We start from the raw sequence: 17,194 nt of genomic DNA, 5'->3' as shown, positions 1-17,194 counted from the left end.
TGGGGATAGTGAGTCACGTATGCTAGGATCTACGGAGGGACTTAGGCACTGTGACGCTGAGGGTTGCAATGCCTGCCTTTTAGGCGCCTAGAAAATCACAAGCACACACTGCAATTCCCAAAGGCTAGCTTGGCACTTGCGCTCCCTGTGTGATGTGTGGGGAGAGATGGCAGCTGGGAATGGGATCCCCAAAGCCAGCACCTGGAGCGGCTCCCTGCCTACACCAGCTACAGGGAGATGCTGTTGGGAGGGGTGTGAGCTAAGCCCTGACCATTTCACTGCATTCAATGCCTGTGTCCAGGCTGCAGGGAGGGGCCTAGTGCAGTGCCCCTTGGCTAAGCTATGCTCTGCCTGCCCTCCCTCCCTCCCTCCCAGTCCGGTCAGGTTCCCTTTCAGGATCTCGAAGGCCCAACAGCGTCATGAGGGATCCCACAAGACAGTGGGGGCAGCAGCCATGACGGTGAATCTTGCTCCTTCCAGTCTGCTGCCCCGTCCCTGCACTCCAGTGTGACGCGTACCCTCCTCTCCCACCTCCCCAAAGGTACACACCGGCCGGCTGTGGGCGGCTGCCCCATCCTGTTGGCACAAACTGATCAGGCACATTTTGGTGACTTTTGAATCCCTTTTCCAGAATCTCTGGGCACGTTGCCATGCCAGGCAGGACACTGATCTCAGCTCTTCTCAGGGACACAAACCAGACCATCTGCCACCCTCCACCTGGCTGCCTTTCGTAAACAGGGGCTGAGCTGGCCTTTCACGCCTCAGACAGCTCAGTGCAGGAGCCTTGGCGAAGCCAGCCTGGCATGAGGGGTGTGCCCAGCCCCTGGCTGTGGGGCAGCACAGGGGTGTGGCCAGAATGCATTGTGTAGTGGCTGTTCTCTGCTCCCCAGCAGCCACAGGGGGAGCAGAGTGTGAGTTAGAGCCACCCTGTCAGGGTTCCTTCCCCACTCTGAACTCTAGGGTACAGGTGGGGGGACCTGCATGAAAAGACCCCCTAAGCTTATTTCTACCACCTGAGGTTAAAACTTCCCCAAGGCACAAAGTCGTTGACCTTGGATTAAACACTGCCACCACCAAGTGATTTAACAAACAATCAGGAAAAGGACCACTTGGAGTTCCTATTTCCCTAAAATATCCCCCCAGGCCCTTACACCCCCTTTCCTGGTGAGGCTTGAGAATAAACAAGATGAGCACAAACCAGCCTTGGATTTTTAAGACCCAAAAAACCCAATCAGATTCTAAAAAACAGGACTTTATTAGAAGAACAAAAAAGGATAAGAGAAAACTCTCTAAGATCAGAATGGAAGATAATCTTGCAGGCAGTCAGATTCAAAACATAGAGAATCCCTCTAGGCAAAACATTAAGCTACAAAAAGACACAGAAACAGGAATACACATTTCCTCCAGCACAGCGAACTTCACAAGCCAAAACAAAGAAAACCTAATGCATTTTCTAGCTAGATTACTTTCTAACTTTACAGGAGTTGGAGGGCTTGCATCCTTGATCAGTTCCCGGCAAAGGTATCGCACAGACAGACAAAAGCCTTTTTTCCCCCCCTCCAGATCTGAAAGTATCTTGTCCCCTCATTAGTCGTTTTGGGTCAGGTGCCAGCCAGGTTACCTGAACTTCTTAACCCTTTATAGGTGAAAGGACTTTGCCTCTGGCCAGGAGGGATTTTATAGCACTGTATACAGAAAGGTGGTTACCCTTCCCTTGATATTTGACACACCCCAAGGTTGCTCTCCAGGGACCAGGCAAGGGAGCACAAATGTGGCTTAGAGCAATGGTTCTCAACCAGGGATACGTGTACCCCTGGGGGTACTCGGTCTTCCAGGGAGTATATCAACTTATCTAGACGTTTGCCTAGTTTTACAACAGGCTACAGAAAAAGCACCAGCGAAGTCAGTGCAAATTAAAATTTCATACAGACAATGACTGGTTTATACTGCTCTGTAGACTATACACTGAAATGTAAGTACAATATTTATATTCCACTAGATTGATTTTATAATTATATGGTAAAAATGAGAAAGGGAGCCATTTTTCAGTAACTGTGTGCTGGGACGTTTTTGTATTTCTGTTTCTCATTTTGTAAGCAAGTAGTTTTTCAGTGAGATGAAACTTGGAGGTACACAAGACAAATGTGACTCCTGAAAGGGGTACAGTAGTCTGGAAAGACTGAGACACTGGCTTAGAGCCCCCCTCCCTTTGTGCCTTCCCCAAGTGCAGAGCCACTGAGGGTCAAGGCATGGAGCCAGGCTGCCCTTCACTCAAGAGACCTGCCTCCACCGGACCCCATAAGCATGTGTCTGCCAGCAAAGCCGCACTGCATTCCCTCGCTGATGGATCAGGCCCTTCCCCCTTTGTGACAGCCCAGTTGCCGAGGTGCGGGGCATTCCCAACCACTTTCCCCAGTGCTCAGCCATCTTGCCGTGCCCTTGGGTGGGCAGATGCCTTGTCAGAGCCGCTCCTCTCAGCAGGCCACTGATAGCTCCTGACACAAATAACCCAGCCAGGCAGAGAAGCAGCTACAGCCATTAAAGGAGCCCCACAGAGAGAGATACAGTGCGGTTGTGCCCCCTTTGGGGTGCTGGGCACAGAGGCCTGGCAGTTTTGTTGATGTTTAAAGGAGTCTCTTTCCTTCAGCTTGTTTTTCCCCACGAGGGCAGGACTTTTCTACCCGTCTACATGCCTGGCAAGCTGCAGGGCTGGCAGGGTCCCCCCACCACAGCCAGCTTGGAAGTGCCACCAGGCCAGGGAGAGGGGCATGGGTGTTACTGGATTCTTTAGAACTCGTTGGTCTTACTGGTGCCTATTTGACTCTGCCACCCTGCAAACAGCTGGGAGACACGATCTCTTCATTAAAGACTCAGCGCCCTGCCTCACAAGTATGGGCCGAGTCAGCGCACGGTCCCCTCCTCGGACTCTCCCAGCCCACTCTCCAGCAACAGCAGGACAGACAAGTCTTGAGACCCCTGTTATTTCTAAGCTTAAAAAATAAGGAAGGAATCCCCCCACCCCTTTAGAACCATAGCAACAAAACCTTGATAGGCTCCTGGAGGAATGACCCTGCAGCAGGAAGTGAAAATATTCCCTTTATTTTTAACCCAACTTTAAATAGGCAGCAGATATTTCTCTTTGTGGGTCTTCTGGAAGCCTTGTTTTGCCCCAAGGGCTCACGGCAAAGGAGCATTCTGGGCCACAACCAAAAGAAGGGTGACCGGCTCTACACAGAGATTGGCTGCCTCTCATCTTCAGTCCCCAGCTGTTGGGCTCGGGGCAGGGAGTGCCCAGTGCTGTTCCCAGGTCGGACTGGATGGTCACAATAGGCCTTTGGGCCTCACAATTTAGTGATCTGGCTGGGCGAAGGCAGCCAGAACGGGTGACTTGGGATCTCTGTTTGGGGCCGCCTCACCCTACAGACAGGGCCAGGGCCACGGCCACAAAGCCACGCTCACCTGAGCTATCCTGCAGGTACGTCCCCAGGCAGCTGGAAGGATGCCTCCCAGCCTGGGTAGACAGACACGCGCTAGCACGCTAAACGCAGCAGTGCAGCCCCTGAGTCCGGGGCAGCGGCTCAGGCCACACACCCAGGGGTGGCTGGCTCCTCCTGCAGCACAGGCCTCTGTGGCCACACTGGGGCGAGTGCAAGCAGAGCGAGCCCGTGTCTGTGCACATGGGCTGGGAAAGACAGTCACTGTTTCCTGGCGTTCCCAGCCACGCCCCCCTCGTCTGTCACACTAGGTCAATTCTGTGTGCTCTCCAGGCTGGCTGAGTGGGCAGCATCGGATGGGCAGCGGTCTCCCTGCTCGATCTGCACTTTAATGATGGACTTCTTCTTGTTGGACATGGTGGCCTTCACCTGGATCTCCTGGTTGGTCACCTCCAGCTGGCCGTCCTGGTCATCAGTGAGCATCGTTTTCTGGAAGGACTCGCACTTATAAGGAGGGTTGTGGCCGTACATATAATGGTAGAGGCGCTCCATGTTGTGGAAGTGTGTCCTGCCAGCGAAGAGCTCAATGGCAAACTCAATGCTGTAGAGGAAGCGGTCGAAGGGGTTGGAGAACATGATGGCCAGGGTGAAGGCAGCGGATTCGTAGCTCAGCACCCCGACGCTCCCGCGGGCCGTGTAGCTTGTTTTCTTAAACAGGAAGCTCTCCGAGGAGCCGGGGGGGATCTGGGGCACAGGGTCTATCATGGCACTGCCGCTGAAACAGTAAGTCCTGGAGGAAAACACCACAGGGGTCCTTCATTACACAACATCCCTAACAATAATTAATAACTGCGTCCCAGCAGCAGAGGAACCCTGACCCTAGGGCCTGGGGTGGGTCACAGCCTGGCCGCTCTTCTGCAGAGGGGACACCCAAGTCACCGGACAAGGGAATGCAGCCCCACCTGGGCCAGCCCCCAGGGCAGATGGGTCTTTCTGCATGACCAATGCACAAGGTGGTACTGGTTCATAGCTGATAAAATGTTACGTGGTCATGCACATTGTTATTAACTACAGCATAGAGGCCACACACAGTCAGACGGACATCTCATACAGCTGCATATGAGTGTGTAAGTACACATGTACCTGTGTAGGTAAGCATGTAGGTAATGTACGTGTGTGTGTGGAGGTGGTGAACTAAATACACTGAACACCTTTACAATTAATCACAGGCCTATTGCCATGTCATCTGCCCCCAGTCCATCTCCCTGGGACTTACTCTCCAACCTCCCAGGTGGCTTCCAACAGCCGTTTCCTCTCAAATCAACTGCCCAGGGAAATGTTTCTCCCCACCCTGAAAAAAAGTGTTTTGCCCCCTAAAATACCCTCAGTCCTGGACACACAAAATATCCTGGCTTGAAGGTCGAATACAATCTTGTGCCCCTGCAGGGATAGAAACTTTAAATATAACCCAGAGGGCAGGGGGATTTGTGGGGACCCAATGGGACATACAGCACTGACATAATATACAGGAATGGATAGATAGATAGATGAGGTGTATGGGGATGGATAGACAGACAGACAGATATTCAGTAGCAGACACATACCCCACACCCTGGCACATCTGTCTAGACACCAGCCACAGGCTGACTTGGGAAGCCGCGTGGACGGGGCTATGGGAACCTGCTCACCTGGGGTTCTCGAGGGTCATGTCTCTGGTGTTGTTGATTATCTGGATGCCCACACACCGGCCTGCATCTGTCTCCTGTACCAGCTTTTCAACGTAAGCCATCTCGCAGCAATGAGGGATTGTTCAGCAATAGCTCCCGCAGAGCACCATCAGCCCCTCCCTGGGCAGAACCGCCTCCCTGCCCTCCCAGCCCCTGGCCTAGCACCAGGTCCAGCGCTGGCTGCGTGTGCTTCCTCCTAGCTGAGGTGGAGCCCAGGCTTTGCCTGTGGGGCAGGGCTGTGGACGGGCAGGATGTGACGGGGCAGGAAGTGTGGGCAGGGGCTAATCTGCAAAAGGAAATCCTGGCTAATCAATATTGGGGAGAGCCAACACAATGGTTGGGGAGGCTCATTGCTACCAGTGTGGGTTTCTTGACAGTTCTCGACAATCAGTTTGTCCTTCTCCTTACAGGGATCGACATGACCTGTACAAGTGCAGGACGGGGGCCCAGGGCACATCTGCTGGCAGCTCAGTGGGCAGTCGTGGGCACACAAAGAAAACCGGTGCTGGAGGCGCATAGGGAACAGGATGGCTGCACCAGGATCCTGTGTGCAGAAAAGGACAAGAATTATCCAGGAGCTGGAAAAGCTCTTGTACAGAGACAGCTTGGAAAGCCAGGGATTGTTACCTTAGATGGGATGGAGGAGAGAGGACAGGAAAAGAAGATCCATAAATAATGAAGGGTCAGCAGAGAGATGATTGGGAGCTTCTGGTCTCCCTGTCTCATCACAGAGGAAGGGGACTCTCAATGCCACTAAAAGATGGGAAATTCAAAACCGAGAAAAGGAAATCTTTTATCACATGACATGCAATTTGCCAGTGGAACTCACTGCCACAGGAAGTCATTGAGGCCAAGAATTTAGCAACATTCAAAATGAGATTAGAGGAAGTGTCACTCAGTGGCTAGCACATTGGATGGGAACTCAGGAGTCCTAGGCTGTGCTCCCGGCTCTGCCACTGGTCTGCTGGGTGACCTTGGGAGAGTCACTTTGCTGCTATCTTCCTCAGTTTCCCCAACTGTGCAATGGTGAAACTATCCCTTTGTCCATCCCTGTATACACCTCTCTACCCATCTGCCCACCCTTCTCCATATTGATCCATCTAGAGTCCATCACTGTAACATGGCACAGTAGCTCAGCTCTCCATGTGGGCGGTGGGGAGGGTAAATTGGCCCCTCGCTCACTGGGTGCTGTGAGTCTTTAACTCACTGTGGGACCCTGAGGTGGAGCAGGCCATGGCCCTGTGAAGCAGCAGCAGCTGTACGGATCCAGGTGGGGTGAGGGCATCATCACGTGGCTATAGAACGTAGACAGGTCCCAGGGCTGCAATAGGAGCTACCTGCAAAGCAGCTGCGGCTCACTCCTTTCCCCCCTGAGGCCAGATTTAGGGGCAGACGACCCAGGCAGATGACCCTGGGGTGCTGGGCTTGAAGGGCACTGGGCTCGGAGGGCTGTTTGTGCCAAAAGGGAAAATAGAATGTTTGAATGTGACAAATGTAACAATACACCCCATATTCTTTATAGAAATATGGTTATGATATGAATATGATATAACTAAGATATACTTTATGCAAGATGGGTCTTGTAAGGTATTATTGGAAAGGCTATGATTTACTGAATGTGTTATCCAGTTTGTATGCATGTATCATTTTTGTATCTGAAGCTGGGAATATTGACCATGTTTCTGTATTTCAAATGTGCTGCATTGGGTAAGGCCAAACAATGTTAGTGGTTTATTGAAGAAATGCACACAAGCATAAGGATTACCCCAGGAACTGTGTGCAATAGAAACCTCTCAGAGTTAGCTCGACACAATGGGAACTGTTTGACCCTTGGGAAACCCAAGGCAACTTGTGCCTTAAGAATCTGCCAGGCTATTTATCACTCAGGGTGAGAATTTGCTAATTTGTATCCTAGCTAGCTAGTGTGTTAAACTCAGTTTGCGGCTTTTGTTTATTTACGAAGGTAATCTGTTTTGTTCTGTTTGCTATCCCTTTAACCACTTAAAATGTATCTGTAGTAGGAAGAGGACCTGAAACATAAGCCCATGTATCTGAGGCCTGGTGTGAGGCCTGAGGCCTGGGCTAAAGTAATCAAAACCTTGCTGATAATAAGCAAAGTTAAATTGTGAGCAAGAGGCAGGCCCTGCTCACAGAATTTGGCAAGAACAGGACTGATATTGCAAAAAAACATATTCCTAAGAGTTGCTCGGCACAAAGCACTCACGCAAGCACATTCCGGAAAGGTGGTACCAGAACACCCCGATAAACACATTCCCCAGAGATAACAGGAACATGCCGACCTATCTTAAGGATAAGGTCAGGATAACAGCATGATGAATATAGACGTTTTGATCAAACCTACAGGTACATGGCAATGGGTGGCACCTGATATATCAAGGGTGATAGGTAACTTGTTTATATTGGTGTATAAAGATGTATCTCAGAGGGATTGTCTTTGTCCAGCCAAGGGGGCAGTGGAAAGTCCTGCCACTGACTGAGCTGCGTCCATTGTCATGGGCATCCATGTGCTAGTGTAACTGTAGACCTTGACCCAGGGGCTAGGACCGTGCTTTGCTGACAATAAACCTGACCAAGCATCTTCGCACCTTAACGGATTTTGTGGTCATTGGGCAGTTCGCTTGAGATCTGCTGTACCAGCTATTTGCGCAGAGCTGGGACAACACACAGGGAGAACACACACACACACAAACACAGCCGAACATCTGACAACACTACCTTTCATAGTTAATAAACTTATTTTGTTTATTATTAAACCCAGTTTATGTAATTTCTAAATCCGGGGGGCAAGAAGTCATGCACGTCTCTCCACACTGAGGAAGAGGCAGATTTTTATGAGCTTGCACTGTGCAAGACAGTATTATTTTGGGTTGTTAGGCAAAAAGATTCTTTTCTCCAAGAATCAGGCAAGCACAGACAATACTGAAGGGGGTTTATTCAGGGTACCCGGAAGACTGACAAGCAGCTTTGAAGATATGGTGCCATAGTGGCCAGTTATATAAATTCTCTTATCAATTCATTTGCATTTATTTGTATATAAGCAGAGTCAGGATGAGCTCTACCCTGACATTTGGTGGCGAGTCATGGTGGGTTGTGGAAAAGAACTTCAGGGGTTGATCTCATTTGCATAGGCACACCCACCCCGCCTAGATGGTCACTTTGGCTGCTGTAGGAGCCCCAGTTTCTCTGTTATTGGGGCAGGAATATACTGTTATTATCCTGATTATGTGAATCAAGGACAGTGGAACGTACTTGGCCTTTTGTTATGATGGAGGGACTCACCATCAACTAAGCAGCACTCGCTAGGCAAGGGTCATGGGTTCCAAAACCCAGTGAATGAAGAGAGGCTGGAGATAGGTATTAGTATCTGGTGGTATGAGTTCCAAGGTGAGGGCCTCATATGCTAATTGCACTTCCTCTTCTTTCTATTGTAGAATATCTGAGCTAATTTTGATTCCCTTAGGAGTCTAGTTACAGGCTGCTGAGCTGAATTCAGTTTAGGCTAATGGTGTACCAGCACTGAGGCTCCCTTACTACAAGCTGAAATCACAAAAGAGCTAAACTTACTAAGAGATGAAATCACTGAGTGTTGTGTTAAGTAGTGAGGGAGCCTGAAGATACATTGCAGAGTAGTTTGCAGGATGGCTGGCAGAGCAGAGCGGCTGTTGGAGCAGAGCTGTTTGTGGGATGGTGGGAGTGGCTCATGGGATGGCTGGCAGAGCAAAGCAGCTGGTGGAGCGGAGCAGTTGGTTGGATGCCTGGAGCAGCTCATGGAGGTGGCTGGCAGAGCGGAGCGATTTGTGGGACGGCTGGTAGAGCAGAGCGGAGCCCCATGGAGAGGTGGGGCAATCAGCTTTGGACCACGTAAGGTGCCCCTTAACCCCCCCCCATCTCCACCCAGGTCAGGAGGTAAAACTCTGCAGATAAACTTTTGAACTCTGGGGCTGCACTGACCAGGGACAGAGACTTTTGGGGTGTTGGACTTTTGGGACTTTGGGTGATTTTGGGTTGCTGGACTCAAGAACCAAAGGGAAAGGACATGCCCCAGTTTGCGGGGGAAGGAGGTGGGGTGGGGTGAGGGGTAGGAATGAGTGCTCACAGATATCCGGTGGGTTGTGAAGGGATAGTTAGCATTGTTCTAAGAACTGAGATACTGGGCAGGCATTGACCATATAAGCTTAACAATTGTTTACAGTTGTCAGTGTCTTTTGAGTTACTGAAACATTCCTGCTTGGTCTGCAGTTTCTGTCTTAGCTGTTAGCTAAATTTGATCTCCCAAAAGGGGTGTGCACGTGAGTGCTGGGGGAGTCCTCTCGCACAGAGCTGACTTCAGGCTGTGTCTGCAGCTGGGTGTGGCCCTACCTGTGTGAGTGCTGCAAGAGGCCAGAGAGCCTAATTCAGCAAAGCAGGGAGAGGGAACCCAGGCTGGTTGAGCCGGAGAGGCTTAGTGAAATCCGAATACATCAGATGGCATCCTAGAACGGGGGGGGGTCTAACCCACCACAGTGGCGCAGCGAGCAGGGTGGCACTGTGCTTCCAGGTGTGGGAAAGGCAGAGTCAGGCCTCTGCCTAACTGAAAGCCACCGGTCCCCAGGGCCGGGGGCAGGAGGGATGTTGTGAGTGTCTCAGGACTTTATCCCAAGGGTTAGCTGTCAGGAATTTGCAGCTAAGTGAAAGATTCAACTTCCCTAGAGAGCATAAGGAAGTGTGTCCTAGAGGGAACTCCAGGAAGGGATGGGATTTTTGAGGAGGCTCCCATGGGAAGGAACAGTTGGTTGTACCAGCCAGCACTGGGAGAAATTAATGCTGCGGGTAACTTGGGGGTACAGAGGACTTGTGGCAGGCTAAGGAGGAATTTCTACTGACCAGGAATATAGAATGATGTGAGAGATCACTGAAGGTCTTGTGTGGTATGTCAGGAGAGGAAAAAACCTGTAGGACCCCAGAGGGCTGCCCTGCTTCCCTTATCTGTCATACAGGAGGCATTCCTGAGGATGGCAATGGACATTGTGGGTCCCATGCCATGTCCCACTCGGAGGGGGAACAAGTGTATCTTAATGGTGGTGGATTTTGCCGTAGTTATCCTGAGGCAGACGCTCTGTCCAATATAGAAGCTTAAACAGTGGCAAGAGCCCTGCTCACTATATTCAGCAGAGTTGGCTCCCTAAGGAAATTTTGTCTGATCGGGGGCAAACTTTATGTTGAAGTTGTTCAATGAACTATGGAAGGTGTGTGGCGTGAAACAACTTAAGACTGCCCCCTATCACTCCCAGGCCAGGGGGTTGGTGGAAAGGTTCAATGGGACCCTAAAATCCATGCTGGGAATGTATGCCAAGAAAAGAGGCCATAGTTGGGACAAGTTATTGCCATTCCTGCTATACGCTTACAGGGAGGTATCCCAAGAGTTCACAAGGTTTTCTCCATTTGACCTTCTATATGGAAGAAAAGTGAGGGGACCCCTCGATCTCATAAGGACACATGGGAAGGGTGCCATGAGGTGAGGGAAGAACCAGTGACTATGTTCAAAGGTTCAGGAAGGAGTTAAAGAATATGATGGAAGTGGTCCAAAACAACCTCCAAGACAGTCAGGCCAAACAAAAGGTGTGGTATGATAAAAATACTTGTAAATGCAATTTTGGCATAGGGGACTTGGTGAGGGTACTCAACCCTGCAAAAAGGTTCACAATGCAAAACTCCTAGGAGGGGCCCTATGAGGTGGTGGAAGTGGCAAATGAGAACATGTATCAAGTTAAAAAGCCCCATGATTATGACCGCTAGTGGGCGTCCCCTGTGGTCTTGGTCCCCAAAAGGGATGGTGCTGTAAGATTTTGAGTTGACTGTAGAAAACTTAATGCTGTTACTGTAAGAGACACATGCCCCATGCCAAGAATTGATGATATGCTGGATGTGCTGAGCCAAGCCAAACACCTCAGTACCTTTGATTTCACTAGAGGTTACTGGCAGATCCCTCTGGAGGAGAAGGCAGAACAAAAATCTGCTTTTATCACTGACATAGGGCTCTATGAATTCACAGCGTTACCTTTTGGTTTGGTAAATGCTGGTGCAACCTTCCAGAGATTGGTCAACAAAGTGTTAAATGGTTTACAGAACTACACAAGGGCATACATAGATGACATCACTGTATTCAGTAACACCTGGGGGTTGTGCTATCAAAACGCAAGGATGTTGGTCTAACCATAAAACCCTCCAAGTGCAAGATGGGGGCAGCCAAAGTCCCTTATCTAGGACATTGGGTTGGGGGCGGGAGGGGATGACAAATATCCCCCGACCCTCTTAAGGTGGAAGTCATTGTCAAGTGGCCTTTGCCCCAAACAAAAAGGCAGGTCCAATCCTTCATAGGCTTGACAAACTATTACAGGAGGTGTGGGGGGCGGGGGGTTAAGAAACATTGAATCCCCAATCACAGATTTATCTAAAAATCACCAACCTACTCAGGTGATTTGGTCAGAGGCGTACCAGAAGGGTTTTGATAAGGTAAAGGCACTCTTGTCTGCAGAGCCTGTGCTGGCCAGCCCTGACTTTGATAAGATTTTTGAATTGTGCACCAATGCATCTGACACTGGGTTGGGTGCTGTACTGATGCAAACAGGGAAGGACAGCAAGAAGCACCCCATTGCCTTCCTAAGCAAAAAGCTGTCCCCTGCCGAACAGAATTACTCTGTCATAATTTTTTTTATCGTGCCATTAGTTGCCATTCATTTTTTTAATCTCTTGACAGCCCTAATTTCCATAAAGAACACTGGGTGTAACATCACAGTACGGTTAGCAAGCGATTAAAAAAATGAATGGCTATTAATCGTGTGATTAATTGTGCTGTTAATCAATAATAGAATACTATTTATTTAACTATTTGTGGATGTTTTCTGCATTTTCAAATATATTGATTTCAATTACAACACAGAATACAAAGTGCACAGTGCTCGCTTTATATTTATTTTTGATTACCAGTATTTGCATTGTAAGAAAACAAAAGAAATAGTATTTTTCAATTCACCTAATACAAGTACTGTAGTGCAATCTCTTTATCATGAAAGTTGAACTTACAAATGTAGGATTATGTACAAAAAAACCTGCATTCAAAAATAAAACTATGTAAAATTTTAGAGCCTGCAAGTCTACTCAGTCAAACTCCTTGTCAGCCAGTCGCTCAGACAAACAAGTTTGTTTACATTTGCAGGAGGTAATGCTGCCTGCTTCTTGTTTACAATGTCACCTGAAAGTGAGAACAAGCGTTCACATGGCATTGTTGTAGGCAGCATCGCAAGATATTTCTGTGCCAAATGTGTTAGAGTTGTATGTCCCTTCATGCTTCAACCACCATTCCAGGCGACATGCATCCATGCTGATGATGGGTTCTGCTTGATAACAATCCAAAGCAGTGAGGACTGACGCATGTCCATTTTCATCATCTGAGTCTGATGCCAACTGCGTAAGGTTGATTTTCTTTTTTAGTGGTTCAGGTGCTGTAGTTTCCACTTCGGAGTGTTGCTCTTTTAAGACTTCTAAAGCATGCTCCACACCTCGTCCCTCTCAGACTGTGGAAGGCACGTCAAATTCTTAAACCATGTGTAGAGTGCTGTATCTAGCTTTAGAAATCTCACATTGGTACCTTCTTTCTGTTTTGTCAAATCTCCAGTGAAAACGAACACGTGCTGGGTCATCATCCGCGACTGCTATAACATGAAATGTATGGCAGAATGCGAGTAAAACAGAGTAGGGGACATACAATTCTCCCCCAAGGAGTTCAATCACAGATTTAATTAACACGTTATTTTTTTAACCACTGTCATCAGCATGGAAGCACGTCCTCTGGAATGGTGGCGAAGCATGAAGAGACATGCAAATGTTTAGCATATCTGGCATGTAAATACCTTGAAATGCCAGCTACAAAATGCCATGCAAATGCCTGTTCTCACTTTCTGGTGACATTGTAAATAAGAAGAGGGCAGCATTATCTCCTGCAAATGTAAACAAACTTGTTTGTCTTAGCAATTCGATGAACAAGAAGTAGGACTGAGTGGACTTGTAGGCTCTGAAGTTTTACATTGTTTTGTTTTTGTGTGCAGTTATGTAACAAAAAACTGCATTTGTAAGTTGCATTTTCACGACAAAGAGATGGCACTACAGGACTTGTATGAGGTGAACTGAAAAATACGATTTCTTTTGTTTATCATTTTTACAGTGCAAATGTTTGTAATCAAAAATAATACACACCTTGATTTCAGTTACAACATGGAACACAATATATATGAAAATGTAGAAAAACATCCAAAACTTGTAATAAATTTCAATTGGTATTCTGTTGTTTAACAGTGTGATTATAAAACTGTGATTAATCACGATTAATTTTTTAAATTGTGATTAATTTTTTTAGTTAATGGTGCGAGTTAACTGCGATTAATCGACAGATCTAGTTTGAAGTAAAATGTTTCAGGTATTCTTTATGTGGATTCATTTTGCACTAGGCTTCTAGAATGTTCTGGACCTTTGTAGAATCTTGTGGAACCTTCCACACTTACTGAGAACAACATTTTCCTCGAACCTCCTCTAGCCTTTCTGTTTCTGGTGTTGACGTTCACTTGCCTCCTCACTGCTGGAGAAACACAGGCCCAGCACCAGAGACAACCCATAACTGCGGATAGTTGTGGGGGAGTGAATGAACATGCAACTCGGGGGGGGGCATGTGACCCCGCTCCCAGACTGATCAGCTGCTCTGAGACCAAGCAAATTTGCACCAACATTGGGCTGTTTAAGGCTTTTCAGTGCCTCTTTCTGGTCACAGGCTTGCAGCAGTGTTGCAAAGTATATAGTCTTGCTTCAGAGTGGTAGCCGTGTTAGTCTGTATCAGCAAAAACAATGAGGAGTCCTTGTGGCACCTTAGAGACTAACAAATTTATTTGGGCATAAGCTTTTGTGAGCTAAAACCCACTTCATTGGATTCTTGGAGTGGAAAATACAGAAGGCAGGTATAAATACACAGCCCATGAAAAGATGGGAGTTGCCTTACCAAGTGAGGGGTTGTAGCGGGTCAACTACCCCGCTCCTGAAAAAGGCTAGGCTGACTGGGAAAGCAGCCCAGCTGGGGCTACTCCCCAATCAGGCCACAGCTGGCCCTGTTATAAGGGGGCCAGGAGGAGGTGCTTCAGAGCTGAAAAGAGCTAATTCCCAGGATGACCAGCAGGAGGCGCTGCACCGGTGAGTCTTGCTTCCCTACAGGGGTCAGTGCTAACAAGCCAATTCAATTAAGGTGGAAGTGGCTTATTCTCAACAGTTGACAAGAAGGGGTGAATACCAAGGGAGGGAAAATCACTTGTAGTGCTCATGAGGCCAACGCAATCAAGGTGGCCCATTTCAAACAGTTGACAAGAAGGTGTGAGTATCAGGAGAGGGAAATTGCTTTTTGTAGTGACCCATCTACTCCCAGTCTTTATTCGGGCCTAATTTGATGGTATCCAGTTTGCAAATTAATTCCAGTTCTGCAGTTTCTTGTTGGAGTCTGTTTTTGAATTGTTTTTGTTGAATTGCCACTTTTAAGTCTGTTATTGAGTGTACAGGGAGGCTGAAGTTTCTCCTACTGGTTTTTGAATGATGTCTGATTTGTGTCCATTTATTCTTTTGCAGAGAGACTGTCCGGTTTGGCCAGTGTACATGGCAGAGGGGCACTGCTGGCACATGTGAAAAGAAGGCTCAGCTGGTGTGGTAGGTAGGAGAATTTGCCTATGTTATCTGACAACGTGTCATTTGCCATCACGTAGAGCAACCCATTGGACTACAACTTGTACTGCACAGAGTGGAAATCTTCCAGGGTAAAACTGACTTCCGCAAAATGGGAAGTGTTTACTGCAGGTTGCATGAGGCTGAGTGGAAAACTGAAACATATAGAAAGATTGTACTTGACAGAAGCGCTCTTGCTCTTGTTGTTTCTGAGAATGGGGCTCAGATTTCAGCCACTATGTCTAATGATCACAAAGCAATCATTACATTACTTATTGAATCCTCATCCTCATCATCTTGCCTCCTGCCTGATGCCGGGACCATCCTTTCTCTCTCAAACCCATCTTTGTCTAAGGATCTGTCTTCTCTCAACAATCCCTCGTTTCAGAAACATAAGCAATAAAATCACTGAATTTTTTACAAATGACTCAATCTAAATGGAAGTAAAAATTGTCTCTCGCTTTGGACCATATTTACACCTATTTTAGTAGTCAAGGACTATATTTATTATGGAAAACTAGTAATGCCCATGTTAAGGAAGTAAAAATAAATGTCTGTGCAAAAACCACAAAAACATCTAAAGCAGGTATATCTGTGCTATAGAATTGGAAAACTCAGACCGAAAAGGAAAAAAATATTTTAACAAAGGAAAAAAAAGAGTAAACAACCAGGTCATTCTTCTGTCATATGTTGTACCAAAGCATAGCTTGTGCTATAAATGACTTGTGGCTATTACATTGTAAATAAACTAAGTTCATCTGTGTATAAATCTGGGGTACTGAAAACAAGAGAATTGTAAAACAAAGTTTTGTCATGTTAACCAACATAAGCTGTGTAAGGGTGCATGCTCCAGAATGGAGACACCAGTATATATCAGTGCACAGTGAAGAAACCCCCAGGCATTGGAAGAAGAAAAGATTAAATGTGTTATAAATAACAGACTGGTCAACTACACTTCAACCTACCTTATGTGGACAATTGAGTATGCAATCAACTATAGAGACATTATATAGCTCACAAGCTGGACCAGGTCTAACTGTTATTTAAACTGTATATTATTAAGCAAAGTGAGTTTATACCTATACCGCTTACATTTATTGATTACATTTCAGGATTCTTTGAATATGGAATGTCTGTTTGGAACAGGGGTAATATGAAAAAATTAGTTTAAAAGACCCACTAACTATTTTGAGCATCAGGCAGCAGAAACCATCTCTAAACCCATAATTCATGGCATTGAGGGCTAGCTATTAAAAGAACCGAACAGTATATTATGCAAAAAAACACTAAGATGTTTAACCAAACACAAGCAAAACTTAATACATTAATTGCAACAAATAATAAAAAAGTAAAGGAAAATCAGGAAAGTAAAGAAATTATTTGTACTGCTTATGGAAGTTATGTGTTAACTACCCCAACCAATCAAGTCTATTATCCAAAGTGAGCCCTAATACTAGGATGAAGTTGAAACTTACCTACCAGTTTTTAATGTGCATATTAATCTACTTACTTTAAATTAAAAACATTACTAGGCAGGAAAGAAACAGACATTATCCAGATTAGTAATGACATGCACAAAGCAAAACAGCCTTATCTATGATGAGAATCTTGGAATCTTGATTTCCCACACTTGGATAGAAGTTGTATTTAAGGCTTCCCTTGTGTTACAAAGTGGATTTTAGCTGTGTTAATTATGTAATGCTGCTTTTGCACAGTTGTTAAAACACTTTAAATCACATTTAAAGTCCCTCACCACTGCTTCACATATTAATTTGGCAAAGGTGTCACCTTGACTATAACAATACAAGGTGACAACTGGGGCTTGTTGACTAATATATGGTGGCTAGCATAGATAGCTAAATAGACACACAGATATAGATTGCTAACTTATATAATCTGCACTGTGTATGTGTATATATTAAGCACCAGTAACATTAAGCACAAATATTATAACAGTGATATAGCCTAAATCTTGTTCACTTATGCTAAGTATCCCATAACACCTTGCGTTTCCTGAAGTAAACATTTGGCGTAAGCAGACAGGAAACTTGTCAAAATCAAGATATATTCATTCTATGTCTTAGTAGAAGCTAGGGGAGCTACCTTCACAGACCAGTATCTGGAATGCTGGTACCCACAACAAAGACAAGCAAGGACCAGAACTGGGACAAACCGATGGGTTAGATTTTAGTGACGTTAAAGAGAAGTGTAACCTATAAAATCATCTTATAAATAGACCTTGTTGTCAGTTAGATGTGTGTGTTCTCTCCATATGTTGTT

The 17,194-nt window shown here is 46.6% G+C and overlaps 1 protein-coding gene across 1 annotated transcript; it reads right to left on the bottom strand.

Moving 5' to 3' along the window:
- Positions 1-2,657: 2,657 nt before the first annotated feature.
- LOC102946150 lies at positions 2,658-5,909 on the bottom strand. The gene is made up of 3 exons (XM_007052718.4): positions 5,789-5,909; positions 5,123-5,705; positions 2,658-4,224 (listed from the first exon to the last, which is right to left on the bottom strand). Exons 2-3 carry the CDS (start codon positions 5,221-5,223, stop codon positions 3,747-3,749), a joined length of 579 nt encoding a protein of 192 aa, XP_007052780.1. The 5' UTR covers positions 5,224-5,705; positions 5,789-5,909; the 3' UTR covers positions 2,658-3,746.
- Between the last annotated feature and the right edge of the window lie 11,285 nt (positions 5,910-17,194).

The sequence above is a fragment of the Chelonia mydas genome, chromosome 23 (assembly GCF_015237465.2).
Source record: "Chelonia mydas isolate rCheMyd1 chromosome 23, rCheMyd1.pri.v2, whole genome shotgun sequence".
Taxonomy (NCBI): Eukaryota; Metazoa; Chordata; order Testudines; family Cheloniidae; genus Chelonia; species Chelonia mydas.
Note: the sequence above shows the minus strand (reverse complement) of the source record. Positions and strands in the feature narration are given on the sequence as shown.

What these genes read in the sequence shown, in the direction of transcription:
- LOC102946150 (XM_007052718.4), bottom strand. Translation starts at nt 5,223, where the DNA reads ATGGCTTACGTTGAAAAGCTGGTACAGGAGACAGATGCAGGCCGGTGT. An exon ending in ATGACCCTCGAGAACCCCAG is followed by an intron (nt 4,225 to 5,122) that starts GTGAGCAGGTTC and finishes GTTTTCCTCCAG; the next exon opens with GACTTACTGTTTCAGCGGCA.